General features: G+C 40.2%; 1 protein-coding gene across 4 annotated transcripts in view; it reads left to right on the top strand.

The window, feature by feature from the left end:
* CDK12 (cyclin dependent kinase 12) overlaps nt 1–16828 on the top strand; it is a 105036-nt gene that overhangs the window by 16942 nt on the left and 71266 nt on the right. For all 4 annotated transcript variants that reach the window (XM_060203576.1, XM_060203575.1, XM_007530940.3 and 1 more), the window contains exon 3: nt 10917–11093. In XM_060203576.1, coding sequence (XP_060059559.1) covers nt 10917–11093 — 177 coding nt within the window. The remainder of the gene's footprint in view (nt 1–10916; nt 11094–16828) is intronic.

Raw genomic sequence — 16828 nt, 5'->3', positions numbered from 1 at the left:
CGCTTCACAGGTGGTGAAGCAGGTCTGCAGGTGTCTCTCTTTCTCTCCCCGTCTTCCCTTCCTCTGTCGACTTCTCTCTGTCCTATCCAACAACGAACAACATCATCAACAACAACAATAACCACAAAAAGGCTACAACAACAAAGGCAACAAATAGAGGGGAAAAAATGGCCTCCAGAAGCAGTGGATTCATGATGCAGGCACTGAACCCCATCAATAACCCTGGAGGCAAAAATAAAACACAAATTTTTTCTTACGTAACAAAAATTTTAAGAAGAAATCTGAAAGATATATATGTGATTTATTTATCTACTATATTTATTTATGGGTAGAGACAGAGAAATTGCGAGTAGAGAGGGAGAGAAACACCTGCAGCCCTACTTCACCACTTATGAAGTTTTCCCCTGCAGTTGGGGACAAAGGGCTTGAACCCAGCTCCATTTGTACTGTAATGTGTGCACTTAGCCATGTGCACCACCACCTGGCCCCCATTTATCTACCTTTTTAAAAAAAGATTATTTATGGGAGTTGGGCGGTAATGCGGGTTAAGCGCATGGGGCGCAAAGCACAAGGACTGGTGTAAGGATCCTGGTTCGAGCCCCCAGCTCTCCACCTGCAGGGGAGTCGCTTCACAGGCGGTGAAGCAGGTCTGCAGGTGTCTATCTTTCTCTCCCCTTCTCTGTCTTCCCCTCCTCTCTCCATTTCTCTCTGTCCTATCTAACAACAACGACAGCAATAACAACAATAATAACTATAACAACAATAAAAGATACAAGGGCAACAAAAGGTTAAATAAATTAAAAAAAAGATTATTTATTTAGTTATTATTGTTATTATTTGCCTCCAGGATTATTGTTAGGGCTCAGTGCCTGCACTATAGAATGCACTGCTCCTCTAGGCCATTTTTCCCCTTTTGTTGCCCATGTTGTTTATCCTTTTTATTATTGTTGTTACAGCTGTCGTTGTTGGATAGGACAGTGAAAATGAGAGAGCAAGGGAAGACAGGAGAGACACTTGCAGACCTGCTTCACCACTTGTGAAATCCTAAATCCTTAGGCTGGTCCTTGCGCTTTGTGCCATGTGTGCTTAACACCCTATGCAGCCACCCAGCCCCCTAATTATTATTTTTTAATCAGAGCACTAGTTCAGCGCTGGCTTATGGTGGTGGTGGGGGTATGGAACCTTGGACTTAGGGGCCTCAGGCATGAGAGTCTCTATGGATAAGCATTATGCTTTCTTCTTTTTTTTTTATATTTTATTTATTTTTTCCCTTTTGTTGCCCTTGTTGTTTTATTGTTGTAGTTATTATTGTTGTTGTTGGATAGGACAGAGAGAAATGGAGAGAGGGAGGGGAAGACAGAGAGGAGGAGAGAAAGATAGACACCTTCAGACCTGCTTCACCGCCTGTGAAGCAACTCCCCTGCAGGTGGGGAGCTGGGGTTCGAACCAGGATCCTTATGCCGGTCTTTGTGCTTTGCGCCACCTGCGCTTAGCCCGCTGTACTACAGCCTGAATCCCTATGCTTTCTTCTTTTTAAAAAATATTTATTTATTCCTTTTTGTTGCCCTTGTTTTGTTGTTGTCATCATTGTTGGATAGAAAAGAGAGAAATGGAGAGAGGAGGGTAAGACAAAGAGGGGGAGAAAGATGGACACCTGCAGACCTCCTTTACCGCTTGTAAAGCTACTTCCCCTGCAGGTGGGGAGCCAGGGGCTCGAACTAGGATCCTTACGCCAGTCCTGTGCTTTGCGCCACCTGCACTTAACCCAGTGCTACTGCCCTACTCCCACCATTATGCTTTCTACCCCACCCTACATTGTATTTTTTATGTAAAAATATAATAGCTTAAATCTTGACAATATTTTTTTCTGTTATTTATTTATTTATTCCCTTTGCTGTCCTTTTTTTTTTTTTTATTGCTATAGTTATTATTGTTGTCATTGCTGTTGGATAGGACAGAGAGAAATGGAGAGAGGAGGGCAAGACAGAGAGGGGAAGAGAAAGACAGACACCTGTAGACCTGCTTCACTGCTTGTGAAGCAACCCCTGCAGGTGGGGAGCCGGAAGCTCTAACCTGGATCCTCACACCAGTCCTTACGCCTTGCTTAACCTGCTGACTCCTGACAATGTCTTTTTAATCTTTTTATTCTTTACAGTGCTTTGAATAAAGGACTGTAAATCAGTAACTATTGATAACTTAAATGAATAGTTAAAACTGCTGGAAGGATACCTAGTCAGGATTTAGGTATAGTAAAAAGGATAAAGTAAAGCTTGTGTTAGAGGCATTGTGTTTTTTAAACCAGAGCACTGCACAGCTCTTGTTTTTTTGTGGTGCTGGGTATTGAAGCTGTATGCTCAGAGCCTCAGGTATTAAGGCAATTTGCATATTCATTATACTTTCTCCCCAGCTTATTTACTTACTTTTTAAGTTCCACTGTGAAAGAATAAAGTTTATGGGCGGGGTAAATAGCATAATGGTTATGCAAAGAGACACTTATGTTGAGGCTCCAAAGTCCCAGGTTCAATACCCTGGACCATCATAAGCCAGAGCTAAGCTGTGCTCTGGTGTGGAGGGAAAAAAAACCCAGCAAATGAAGCTTTATTTTCTAGGTGTTGGAGCATTGCACTTTTATTTATTTATTTATTTATTTATTTATTTATTTTTATCTTTATTTGTTAATTGCATAGAGACAGCCAGAAATTGAGAGAGAAATGGGTGATAGAAGGGAAAGAGACAGAGACACCTGCAGCTTTGCTCCACCACTTGAAAAGCTTTCTCCTTGCAGGTGGGAAACCGGGACATGAACCTCAGTCCTTGAGCACGGTAACATGTACGCTCAATCAGTTTCGCCACCACCCGGCCCCTGAGCATTGCACTTCTACACATGTATGATTTCACTACTCCATGGCTGTATTTCATTCGTTGGAGAGACAGAAAGACAGATGCCACATGATGCCATGACACTCCGATGTGGTATTGGGAGTATAAATTGGGGCTGCATGGTCACCATGTGTAGTGAACCCTCCTGCATTTGAAAAGATCAACTCTTGTACTCATCTTTAAGGTTTTTTTTTTTTTAGATTAAAATTTAAAAAAAAAAATATTTATTCCTTTTTGTTGTAGTTGTTGTTATTGATGTTGTTAGATAGGACAGATAGAAATCAAGGGAGGAGGGGAAGACGGGGAGAAACATAAACACCTGCAGACCTGCTTCACCACTTGTGAAGCGGCTCCCCTGCAGGTGTGGAGCTGGAGGCTTGAACCAAAGCCGGTCCTTGCATTTTGCACCACATGCGCTTAACCTGCTGCGCTACCACCCGACTCCCTTAATTTTTTTTTTTTTTTTTAACCACCAGAGCAGTGCTCAGCTCTAGCTTACAGTGATGGGGGTTATTGAACCTGAGAATTTAGAGCCTTAGGCATAAAAGCCTCTACATAACCATTATGCTATGTACCCAGGCTTTAAAAAAAAAAAAAAAAATATATATATATATATATATATACACACACACACACACACACACACACATACACACAGAGACATACATATATATATATATATATTATTATTTTTTTATATTTATTTCTTTTTGCCTGAACACACTGCTCAGTTTTGGGCTATGATGGTGTAGTGGATTGAACCAGGGACTTTGGATCCTGTACTGTGTATCCACTGCCTAGGTGCCTGTATTTTGTATCCACTGCTGCAGATGGCCATTCTTTCATTTTTTTGTTTTGTTTTGTTTTTTGTTGTTATTGTTATTGCTGCTGTTGTTGGATAGGACAGAGTTATTGAGAGAGGAGGAGACAACAGAGAAGGGGAGAGAAAGATAGACATACCTGTAGACCTGCTTCATAGCCTGTGAAGCACTCCTTTGCAGGTGGGAAGCCAGGGCTCAACCCAGATCCTTGCACTGGTCCTTGGGCTTCACATCATGTGTGCTTAACCCAGTACATTACTGCCGTTCCATCGCTGGGGAGCCAGAGACGACTCAAACTGCCCCTACGGCTACAGACAGACTATGACCCACATAGTCAATGACTGCCACCTCTCCAGATTCAAAGGAGGTCTCGAAATTTTACATCAGGCTCAACCTGACGCCGTTGACTGGCTACGGAAGAGGGGCAAACGCTAGAAGAAGAACTACCTAGCCTTCTCTTTAAACTTTTAATTAACAGAGCAGGGGGATAAGTCAGCACTGAGTAGAGCATGTGTGAAGCCTTGGGTTCAATCCCCAGCAGAGGAGTGCTATGTTATTTCTTCTCTTCCTCCATGTTTCTTTTTAAAATTTATATTTATTTATTTTCCCTTTTGTTGTTGTAGTTATTGATGTCATATTGTTAGATAGGACAAAGAGAAATGGAGAGAGGAGGGGAAGACAGAGGGTAGAGAAAGATAGACACCTGCAGACCTGCTTCACCGCCTGTGAAGTGATTCCCCTGCAGGTGGGGAGCTGGGGGCTCTAACCGGGATCCTATGCCGGTTCTTGTGCTTTGCGCCACGTTCGCTTAACCTACTGTGCTACTGCCTGACTCCCTTTTTATTTTTATTTTTTTGGATGTTTGTGGCTAATAGTAGGTTATAGGATTATATGATTACAGAATGTGGTTAGTTCTATACTGCACCACCCTCCAGCCTCCCATACATAACCACTATAGTTCTCACAAGCCTTAGAAACAGTTTGCTTGATTGCTTTTTTTTTAATTAAATTTTTTTTATTTATTCCCTTTTGTTGCCCTTGTTGTTTTTTGTTTTTGTAGTTATTGTTGTTGTTGATGTCATAGTTGTTGTTGGATAGGATAGAGAGAAATGGAGAGAGGAAGGGAAGATAGACACCTGCAGACCTGCTTCACTACCTGTGAAGCGACTCCCCTGCAGGTGGGGAGCCGGGGGTTCAAACCAGGATCCTTATGCCGGTTCTTGGCGCTTTGCTTTTTTTTTTTTTTTTTTTTTTTTTCTCCTCCATGTTCATGTGTATCTAGATGAGTGAAACCATCTGGTCTTTCATTTCTTATTTTTCCAAAGAATAATCTAAATGCCCATCAACAGATGACTGGATAAGGAATTTATGGGATATTATATTCATGAAAAACTACTCTGCAATCAAAAACATGGTATTGTGTCCTTAGGAAAATAAGTAAAGAGAGGGCCAGTTAGTGGCATATCTGGTTAAGCTCACACATTGCAGTGCACAGTGACCTGGTTCAAGCCTCTGGTCCTCACCTGCAGGGGGACTTCTTCATGAGTAGTGAAGCAGGGCTAAAGGTCTTTCTTTTTCCCTCTCTGTCTCTCTGACACTTCTTAATTTTTCTCTGTCTATCCAGTAATAATAAAAAAAGATAAAAGAGGGCAGGGATAGATAGCGTAATTGTTATGCAAAGAGACTCTCAAGTCTGAGGCTTCAAAGTCAAAGGTTCAATCCACTGAACCACCTTAAGCCAGAGCTGAGCAGTGCTCTTGTAAAAAAATAAATAAATAAAAGAGAGGGGTGGGGGTATAGCATAATGGTTATGCAAAGCAACTTTCATGCCTGGAGCTCTCAAGTCCCAGGTTCCATCCCACATTCCACCATAAGACAGCTGAGCAGTGCTCTGGTTTAAAAAAAAAAAAAAAAAAGATGAAAGAGATTCGTGCTCATGGGTTAAGTGCTGTGGCGTGAAGCGCAAGGACTGACGCAAGGACTGAGACCTGCTTTGAGACCCCGGCTTCCCACCTGCAGGGGGGTCACTTCATGCGGTGAAGCAGGTCTGCAGGTGTCTTTCTCTCCCCCTCTGTCTTCCCCGCCTCTCTCCATTTCTCTTTCCTATCCAATAATGACATCAATGACAACAGTAACTACAACAACAATGAAAATAACAAGGGAAAATAAAAAACAAAAAGGGAAAAGAAAAGATAAAAGAAAAAAGTCATTAAAAAAGAAAAGAGATAAATAGAAAACTACCAGATAGTTTCTCTGTTTCTAACAGTTATTGTTTATTTTTCTTTTTTCTTTTTTTTCCTTAATATTTATTCCCTTTTGTTGCCCTTGTTGCTTTATTGTTGTAGTTATTATTGTTGTTATTGATGTTGTTATATAGGATAGAGAGAGGAGAAGACAGGGGGAGAGAAATAGAGACACCTGCAGACATGCTTCACCTCCTGTGAAGCGACTCCCCTGCAGGTGGGGAGCCGGGAGCTCAACTGGGAGCCTTACACTAGTCTTTGCACTTTGCACTACATGCGCTTAACCCACTGTGCTACTGCCCAACTCCCCTTTTTTCTCTTTTTAAATATTTATTTATTTACTTCCTTTTGTTGCCCTTGTTATAGTTATTGTTGTTATTATTGATGTCATTGTTGGATAGGACAGAGAGAAATGGAGAGAGGAGGGGAAGACAGAAGGGGAAAGAACGACACCTGCAGACCTGATTCACTGCCTTTGAAGCAAATCCCCTCCTGGTGGGGATCCTTACGCCAGTCCTCGTGCTTTGTGCAACGTGAGCTTAACCTCTGTGCTACCACCTGACTCCCTTTTCTTCCTTTTTTAAAATTATTACTTATTGGTTAGAGGCACCTAGAAATTGAGAAGTAGGGGTGATAGGGAGAGAGACAGACTCCTGCAGCACTGCTCTACCACTCACAAAAGTTTTCCCTGCAGATGGGGACTGGGGGCTCAGACCTGGGTGCTTACGCACTGTAACGTGCACTTAACCAGGTGTGCCACCTATTTTTCTTCTTTTTTTTTTGGTTCCAGGATTATCACTAGGACTCATGAATACACCTGCACCATGAATACACTGCTGTGAGGCTATTTTTTTCCTTTTGTTGCCCTTCTTGTTTATTGTTGTTACTGCTGTGCTTATTGTTGGTTAGGACAGAAAAATTGAGAGAGGAGGGGAAGAGAACGATAGGCACCTGCAGACCTGCTTCACCACCTATGAAGGCCACCCCTACAGTTGGGGAGCTGTGGGCTTAAACCAGGATCCTTATGCTGGTCTATGCACTTTGCGCCATTTGTGCTTAATCCACTGTGCCACTGCCTGGCCCCTTTTTCTTCTTTTTTTAAAAAAAATATCTTTACTGGGTAGAGACAACCAGAAATTGAGAGGATAGATGGAGGTAGAGAGGGAGACAGACTGAGGGACACCTGCAGCCCTCCTTCACTTCTTGCAAAGCTTTCTCCTTGCTGGTGGGGATCCGGGTACTCAAACCTGGGTCCTTGCACATTTTATATTTATTTCCTTTTTTGTTGCCCTTGTTGTTTTACTGTTGTAGTTATTATTGATGTTATCGTTGAATAGGACAGAGAAATGGAGAGAGGAGGGGAAGACAGAGAGGGGGAGAGAAAGATAGACACCTGCAGACCTGTTTCACTGTCTATGAAATGACTCCCCTACAGGTGGGGATCTGAGGCTTGAACTGGGATCCTCACACCAGTCCTTGCGCTTTGCGCCACATGCGCTCAACCTGCTGTGCTACCGCCCGACTCCCAAGTCCTTGCACATTTTAATAAATGTGCTCAACCAGGTGTGCCCTGACCCAGCCCCTATTATTATGGTTAATTGTTTATTTTATATATATTTTTTAATGTTTATTCCCTTTAGTTGCGCTTGTTGTTTTACATTTTTTATTTTTTACCAGAGCACTGTTCAGCTCTGGCTTCTGGTGGTGTAGAGTATTGAAGCTGGAACAATTATTTAGTTACATATTTATTTATTGATGAGTCAGAGAGAAATTGAGAGGGAAGGAGAGCGAGACAGATAGCCACAGCACTGCTTCAGTGTTGCTGAAGCTTTCCCTGCATGTGGAGACTGGGTACCTAGGTACTTCTGCATGCTCTCAACTGGGTATGCGTTAGCCCAGTTCCTATTTTATTTATTTAATTAATTTATACAATATTTTATTTATTAATGAGAAAGAGAACAGAGAAATTGAGAGGAGAGGAGGATATAGAAAGGGAGAGAGAAAGATGCCTGCAGACTAGCTTCACCACTTGTGAACAATTCATCCTGTGGGTGAAGAATAAATAGTGATTTGAACTCAGGTCCTTGCACATGGTAAGTTGTGTGATCATCCAGATGTACATGCAACATAATTCTTATAATGAGAATTTAATTCAAGGATTTCATGCAGTCTCTTCAACCCAGACTTTTTTTTTAATAACCATTATGTTGTCTCCCGTATATCCTAAGTGATTAGATTTTTTTTTTTTTTTAATTTATTAATGAGAAAGGACAGAGAAAGAACTAGACATCATAATGGTACATGTGCCAAAACTCAGGACCTCATGTTCAAGACACTGCTCCATTTCCTGGACCACTTAACTAGATTTTAAAATTTGAATTTTCCTTAAGCTGGGCAGTTTTTTTCTTAAATGAATTTATATTTTTCTCCTTCTTTATTAGCGATTTTACTAGTTAAAGCATTGGACTCTCAACCATGAAGTTGTGATTTTGATCCCCAGCATTCCAGAATGATGTGCCAGAATTATACTCTTGTTCTCTCTCCCATTAACAAGTAACTAACTCAACAAGTGCAACAAAAGGGAATAAATAAATATTTTTTTAAAATTATAAAAAAAAACAAGTAACTAAATAAAAAACAAAAACCTTAATGATTTCAGGGGTATAATTTCACAACTTAGCCTAGTCTACAAGTATATATTGATAATCAGAAAGTATTCTAATTAAAATTTTTTAAAAATGTACTTTGAATAGTGCTGTAGTCCGGGAGGTGGCGCAGTGATAAAGCTTTGGACTCTCAAGCATGAGGTCCAGAGTTCGATCCCTGGCAGCACATGTGCCAGAGTTATGTCTGGTTCTTTCTCCTATCTTTCTCAATAAATAAATAAAATCTAAAAAAAATTCACTTTGAATAAGGACAGAGAAATTGGGAGGCTGGGGGTGGGGGGGGACGGAGAGACAGAGAAACCTGCAGTGCTGTTCCACCTTTTTTGAAAGCTTCACCCTACAGGTGGGGATTGGAAGCTTGATCTTGGATCCTTGTGCACTGTAATGTGTGCTCAACAAGGCATTCCTCCAACTGCCCCCCATCAGGAAGTTTTTTTTTTTAAACCAGAATACTACTCAGCTCTGGCTTATGGTGGTGTGGGCAATTAAACCTGGGACCTGCAAGCCTCAGGTATGGGAGTTTGTTTGCATAACCATTATGCTATCTCCCCTACACAGGAACTATTCTTAATATAAAAGTAGAACAATACTTACTGGTATTGAATCTCTAGTGACTTACTACCTGCTCCACAATATTAATTCTGCATCTACCGTATGTCCTCAGTAATGTGTAGAGTTATATTTCACTGAGTATCCTACACTTTTATTAGATATTATGGGCTGTTATTTCAGGTTTTGATGCATTGAAACTTATTGAAGTTGAATTTGAGATCTATTTTTTTTATTTACTTAGTTTTTTTTTTATTATTAAACGTACATTCTTTCTGGAAATTAACATTCTGAAAATGATATTTCAGAAACAGTGTACATTTTCACAGTAACCAACTATACTTGAACTCAAAAGTATAAACCACGTTACACAAAAAGGCATAAACGTGAAAGACTTTATCTTGCAGAAAATGATGGTTAAAGAATTAAGATATTTTTGATCTAGTGAAGGAGAACCAAGAATAAATTATTATTTTTCTTTTCACCAGAACACTGTTCAGCTTTGACTTAAAGTGGTATGGGGGATTGAACCTGGGACTTTATAGTCTCAGGCATGTAAATCTATGTAACCATTAAGCTTTCTTTCCACACCTAAGAAATCTATTTCTAAGTCATGAGAAACTGAAACTGATGTTAGTATTTGAAACATTATAAATTTCTTTCTTCTGAATGTCTTCAACATAGAAGGTAGTTATAACATTTTTTTTGTGTTATATCCTGACTTATAAGTTTTCTGGTATTTGGCTTTGTTCTCAGGGTAGAAAGTCTTTTTTTTTTTAATAATTTATTTCTTTATTGGGGAATTAATGCTTTACATTCAATAGTAAATACAATAGTTTGTACATGCATAACATTCCCCAGATTCCCATTTAACAATACAACTCCCACTATTTCATTCATCATTTTTCATGGACCTGTATTCTCCCCACCCACCCACCCCAGAGTCTTTTACTTTGGTGTAATACTCCAATTCCATTTCTGGTTTGACTTGTGTTTTCTTTTTTAATCTTGTTTTTCAACTTCGGCCTGAGAGTGAGATCATCCCATATTCATCCTTCTGTTTCTGACTTATTTTACTCAACATGATTTTTTCAAGGTCCACCCAAGATTGGCTGAAAACGGAGGTCTTTTTTTTTTTTTTTTTTTTTAATTTATTTCTTTATTGGGGAATTAATGTTTTACATTCAACAGTTAGAAAGTCTTAACTACAGATTACAATATCTGTGTCAGTAATTCAATAGAAAGATTCAGGTGACCACTTTGTATTCTGTATACTACGCCAGCTCTGTTTTAGGTCATTCTCCAACCCCTAAGTTATTGCTAGGTCTTGGTACTATAGATCCACTGCTCCCAGTGGCTGGCTGGTTCTTGCTTTGCTTTGTTTTCCTTTATCCTTTCTTTCTCTTTTCCTCTCCTCCTCCACAACTAACTAACCAACCAACCAACCAACTCTCTGTCTTTTATTTGATAGGACAGAGAAATTGAGAGTTCAGGGGGAGATAGAGGGAGAAAGATAGACACTTGCAGACATGCTTCGTCGCTTGTAAAGCATCCCCCTGCAGTGGGGAATGTGGGCTTGAACCTGTGTCCTTGCATATGGTAACATGTGCTTAACCAGGTATGCCACTGCCCTTACCTTATATGTGTAGTTAATGTGGTACAAAGGTAATGGAGATTTTAGTGTGTGTGTATTTTTGTAGAAGTTTTATTGGCATGACCTATAAGTAACTGTGATCTTTTTCTTCTCTATTATTTAGTCCAAAAGAAACTCTGCCTTCAAAGCCTATAAAGAAAGAGAAGGAACAAAGGACTCGTCATTTACTCACAGACCTCCCTCTTCCTCCAGAGCTTCCTGGTGGGGATCCCTCTCCTCCAGATTCTCCAGAACCAAAGGCAATCACACCACCTCAGCAACCATATAAAAAGAGACCAAAGTGAGTATTTCAAAGAATGTGGTTAATTATAGCTTGCTTTCTTAGCATTGGGCCTAAATCTCTAGACTTTATTTTATTTATTTATTTTTTTATTTTTATACAAGAGCACTGTTCACCTCTGGTTTATGGTAGTGCAGGGGATTGACCCTGGGACTTTGTAGCCTCAGGCATGAGAGTCTCCTTGCATAACCATTATGCTACCTACCCTCACCCAGACTTTCTTCTAAAGTTCATATCAGTGGTATAGAAGAATGAATTTGATGTCTTTTTTAAATTTTTATTTATTTATTTTTTAAATTTCTTTATTGAGGCACTAATGTTTTACATTCAACAGTAAATACAATAGTTTGTACATGCACAACATTCCCCAGTTTCCCATATAACAATACTACCCCCACTAGGTCCTCTGTCATCCTTCTTGGATCTATATTCTCTGCACCCACCCACCCCAGAGTCTTTTACTTTGGTGTAGTACACCAATTCCAGTTCAGGTTCTACTTGTGTTTTCTCTTCTGATCTTGTTTTTCAACTTCTGGCTGAGAGTGAGATCCTCCCATACTCATCCTTCTGTTTCTGACTTCACTTAACATGAATTTTTCAAGGTCCATCCAAGACTGGCTGAAAACGGTGAAGTCACCATTTTTTATAGCTCAATAGTATTCCATCATATATATATATATATATATATATATATATATATATATATATATATATATATATATATATATATATACACCACAACTTGCTCAGCCACTCATCTGTTGTTGGGACACCTGGGTTGCTTCCAGGTTTTGGCTATTACAAATTGTGCTGCTAAGAACATATGTGTACATAGATCTTTTTGGATGGGTGTTTTTTTAATTTTATTTTATTTTAATAGATAAATGCTTTTCTGCTACACCCATTCACCTGCATTAGTAGAATTTATTTTACTTACCCTCACCCTACATTAGTAGAATCTAGATTACTTATTTTTGTGGCTTCTGTTTACTTTTTTGTTTAGAAAAGCACTAATCTCCCAAATTTGAATGTACTACTATCACTGATCCCTTTATATCCTATGATTTTTATAATATTTAGAGTACTGGACTGGGGCTCCTGGTTAAGCACAAATAGTACTATTTGACTATTTGCAAAGAATGGAAGAAAAAATTTTGTTCCTGAGCCTCTGACGTTCCAGGTTAAATCCCCAACACTATCATTATCCAGAGCTGAGCTGTGCTCTCATCTGTCTCTACCTTTCTATTTCTCTTTAATAAATATTTGGGTGTCAGATGTGGTACACTGGATTAAGCACACATAGTGCAAAACACAAGGCCTGGTTAAGGATCCTGGTTTGAGCCCCCCCGTGGCTCCTTACCTGCTGAGGGGCTGCTTCACAAGTACTGAAGCAGGTCTGCAGGTGTCTGTCTTTCTCTCCCCCTCTAGGTGTCTACCTTTCTCTCCCCCTTTCTGTCTTCCCCTCCTCTCTCTGTTTCTCTCTGTCTTATCTAACAACAACAATAACAACAACAGAATAGAAAACAAATGGCCACCCAGGAGCAGTGGACTCGTGGTGTAGGTACCAAGCCTCAGCAATAATCCTGGAGGCTAAACAAATAAATAAATAATTTTTTTGTGAACCTTGGATTAAAAATATATTTAGATTATTAAAATCAGGCTGGCCAGATCACTTACCAGTGTGGGTAACTGCTTTGTTAAGTGATTAACCCTGCCCCCCCCACCATCACCATATGGGGGGAAGGTTTGGTGCTATGCTGTCCTTTCATTCTATCTGAACACTTCAGACCAGAGTGGTGCAGCCCAGCTATGAGAAAAACTTAGAAGGAAAAATGAGTCCGAATGTATCAAACATTGTATACAGAATATATACATATACATTGTATATAGAAAAATTCTATATACATTGTATATACATTCTATATACATTGTATATACAATATATATACATTCTATATACATTGTATATAGAAAAATTAATACATGTGGGACTTTTTCCTAAATCATTTAAATCGTTCTGCTATAAATGTAGTAGAGTCTTTAATCTGTTTTTTAACTTTTCTCTTTTAATAATAATTATTATTAATAATTTTTATTAATAATAATTATTTAGCAGCCAGATGGTGTTAGAATGCAGGACTTGTTTTTAATTTTTTTTTTAAATATTTATTTTGAATAGAGACAGAGAGAAGTTGTGTGAGGAAGGGGAAATAGTGCGGGAGAGAAACAGAGAGACACCTGCAGCCCTGCTTCACCACTCATGAAGTTTTCTCTCTGCAGTTGGGGACCAGAGGCTTGAACCCAGAACCTTGTGCACTGTAATGTGTGTGCTTAACCAGGTGTGCCACCGCCTGGCCCCAGAATGCAGGACTTTTAAGTGCAAGGTCCAAATTCATTTCCCAGCATGCCACATACCAGAGTGATATTCTGACTCTTTTTTTTTAAATACACTTTATTTTTTTTAAAAAAATTATTTATTTATTATTGAGAGGGATAGGAGGAGAGAGAGAGAGGAAAAAAAAAAAAAAACAGACATCATCACTCTGGTACATGTGCTGCCGGGGAACTCAGGCTCTCATAGCTTGAGGGTCCAACACTATCCACTGCGTTTTTGTACCCGAAGCTCCAAAGTCCCAGGTTCAGTTCCATGTACCACCATAATTCAGAGCTGAGCAGTGTTTGCTTTTTCTCTCTGTATCTTTGTTGCTGCATTTTTAAAAAGAAAGAGGGAGTTGGGCGGTAGCGTACCGGGTTAAGTGCACGTGGCGCCAAGCCCAAGGACTGGCTTAAGGATCCCCTTCTCCCCACCTGCAGGGGAGTCGCTTCACAAGCGGTAAAACAGGTCTGCAGGTATGTATCTTTCTCTCCCCCTCTCTGTCTTCCCCTCCTCTCTCCATTTCTCTCTGTCCTATCCAACGACAACATCAATAACAACAACATTAATAACTACAACAATAAAACAACAAGGGCAACAAAAGGGAGTAAATACATAAATAAATAAAAATAAAGAATTACAGTTGTCCTTTTTATTAAAAAATTAATTTAGGGAGTTGGGTGGTAGCGCAGCAGGCTAAGTGCACTTGGCGCAAAGCACAAGTATCAGCGGAAGGATCCCGGTTCGAGCCCATGGCTCCCCACCTGCAGGGGGAATCGATTCACAAGTGGTGAAGCAGGTCTGCAGGTGTCTGTCTTTCTCTTCCCCTCTCTGTCTTACCCTCTTCTCTCCATTTCTCTCTGTCCTATCCAACAACGACATCAGTAACAACAATAGAACAGCAAGAGCAACAAAAGGGAATAAATATTTTTTAAAAAGCTCTTTAAAAATTAATTTATTGCTTATCTATGGAGACTCCATATAGGTGTAGATCCTTTTTTTTTTTTTTTGCCTCCAGGGTTATTATTGGGGCTCAGTGCCTGCACCATGAATCCACTGCTCCTGGAGGCTATTCCCCTCCCCTTTTGTTGCCCTTGTTGTAGCCTTGTTATGGTTATTATTGTTGTTTTTGATTTCGTTCGTTGTTGGATAGGAAAGAGAGATATGGAGAGAAGAGGGGGAGAGAAAGATAAAGACCTGCAGACCTGCTTCACTACCTGTGAAGCAACTCCCCTGCAGGTGGGGAGCCGGGGGCTTGAACCAGGATCCTTCCTCTGGTCCTCGCACTTTGCGCCATGTGCAATTAGCCTGCTGTGCTACTGCCCGACCCCCATAGGTGTAGATTCTGAAGTCAGCAGGGGCAAAGTGATTGATTATATCTGTAAATAAATATTAAAAAAAAAAAATATATATATATATGTATGTATGCCTCCAGGGTTATTGCTGGGGTTTACCGCTGGCACTACAAATCCATTTCTCCTGGATCTATCCAATTTATTGCATAGGACAGAGAAAATGAGAGAGAAGGAAATAGGGTGAGTGGAAAATAGAGATCTGCAGTTCTGCCTCATTGCTCATGAAGTGTCCTCACTGCAGGTGCAAAGTTGGGGGCTCAAACTCAGGTCCTTGTGCTTAGTACTGTGTGCTTAATTGGGTGTGCCACTATACTGTCCCCTTAAATACATTCTTTTTTTTTTTAAATTTTGTTTATTCATGAGAAATGATAGGTGAAAAAGAAAGACTAGACATCGCTTTGGTACATGTGCTGCTGGGAATTGAACCCACGACCTTATGTTTGAGAGTCTAATGCCATACCCACTCCACCTCCTCCAGGACCACAATATATTCTCTTTTTTCTTCTTCTTAAAGGTGATACATTTTTAAATTTTTTCTTTTTAAAAGATTTTATTTACTGAGTTTAGCTCAGCAAAAAAAAAAAAAGTTTATTTACTTATTAATGAGAAAGCTAAGAGGAGAGAGAAAGAGCCAGATATCACTCTGGCTCATGTGCTGCCAGGAATTGAACTCAGGACCTCCTGCTTGTGAGTCCAAAGCTTTATCACTGCACCACATCCTGTACCATTTAAATTTCTTTATTTATTGAATAGAGATAGCCAGAAGTCGAGAGGAAGGAGACAGAGAGGGAGACAGAGAGGCACCTGCAGCACTGCTTCACCACTGCAGCAAAGCTTTCCCCTGCAGGTGGGGACTGGGGGCTCAAACCCGTGTCCTTTAGCATTGCAACATGTGCTCTCAACCAGGTGCGCCACCACCCAGCCTCCAATATATTCTTTAATGAGACAGGGAGAAAGAACCATAACACCAATCTGGCATAGTCAGTGCTAGTGCTTACAAGTTTAATGCGCTGATACACCATCACCCAGTCTACAACTACAACTTTTTTAAAAAGATTATTTATTAGTAGATAAAGATAGAAATTGAGAGGAGCATCAGTCTAGCATCTGTGGTGCCAGTGAGTGAACTTAGTACCTCCTGCTCACTAAGTCTGCCACACTGTCTCTGGGGTAGTGAAATAAAGTAACTGGTATCTTAGCTACTGCAACTTATGTTTACTTATTTATTGGATAGAGATGGCCAGACATCAAGAGGAAAGGGGGTGATAGGGAGAAAGAAAGAGAGACACCTGCAATACTCTTCACCACATGTGAAGTTTTCCCCCTGCAGGTGGAGACCAAGTGTTTGAACCTGGTTCCTTAAACATTGAAACATTCACTCAACCACGTTTGCCACCACCCGGTCCCATTATTGCAAGTTTTTAAATTATGATTATATTTAACATTCTTTCTTGGGGGTTGGGGGCACCAGAGTTATCACTGGGGCTGAGTGACTACACTATTTCTATTGTACCTGGTGGCCTCATCCTCTCCATTTGTTTGTTTATTTTTGCTTCCTGGGTTATTGCCTGCGCTGCAAATCCTCTGCTCTTGGAGGCTATTATTTGTTTGCTTGTTTGTTTTGGATAGGACAGAGAGAAATTGAGAAGAGAGGGGAAGATAGAGGGAGAGAGACAGAGAGACACTTGCAGACCTGCTTCATGACTTGTGAAGCGACCTGCAGGTGGGGAACCAGGGGGCTCAAACCAGTATCCTTGTTTGGATCCTTTGCCTTCATATATGTGCTTAATCCAGCGCGCCACCATCCAGTGTGTTACTGCCGGGTCCCCCTTCCTTGTTTCTTTATATTGATAGTTGAGAGAGACTGCTCCACTCCTCATTAAGGTTCCCCTTATCAGTGGGGGTAGGGGTTTGCACTCAGGCATTTGCTCATGGTAATGTGTGTGCTTTACTGAGTATACTGAGTTTTCTTTGAGACTTAAAATTATTAATTTCTATATCATTTT

This window comes from Erinaceus europaeus, chromosome 12 (assembly GCF_950295315.1).
Source record: "Erinaceus europaeus chromosome 12, mEriEur2.1, whole genome shotgun sequence".
NCBI classification, from domain to species: domain Eukaryota; kingdom Metazoa; phylum Chordata; class Mammalia; order Eulipotyphla; family Erinaceidae; genus Erinaceus; species Erinaceus europaeus.
This window is presented reverse-complemented; position numbering and strand designations above follow the sequence as displayed.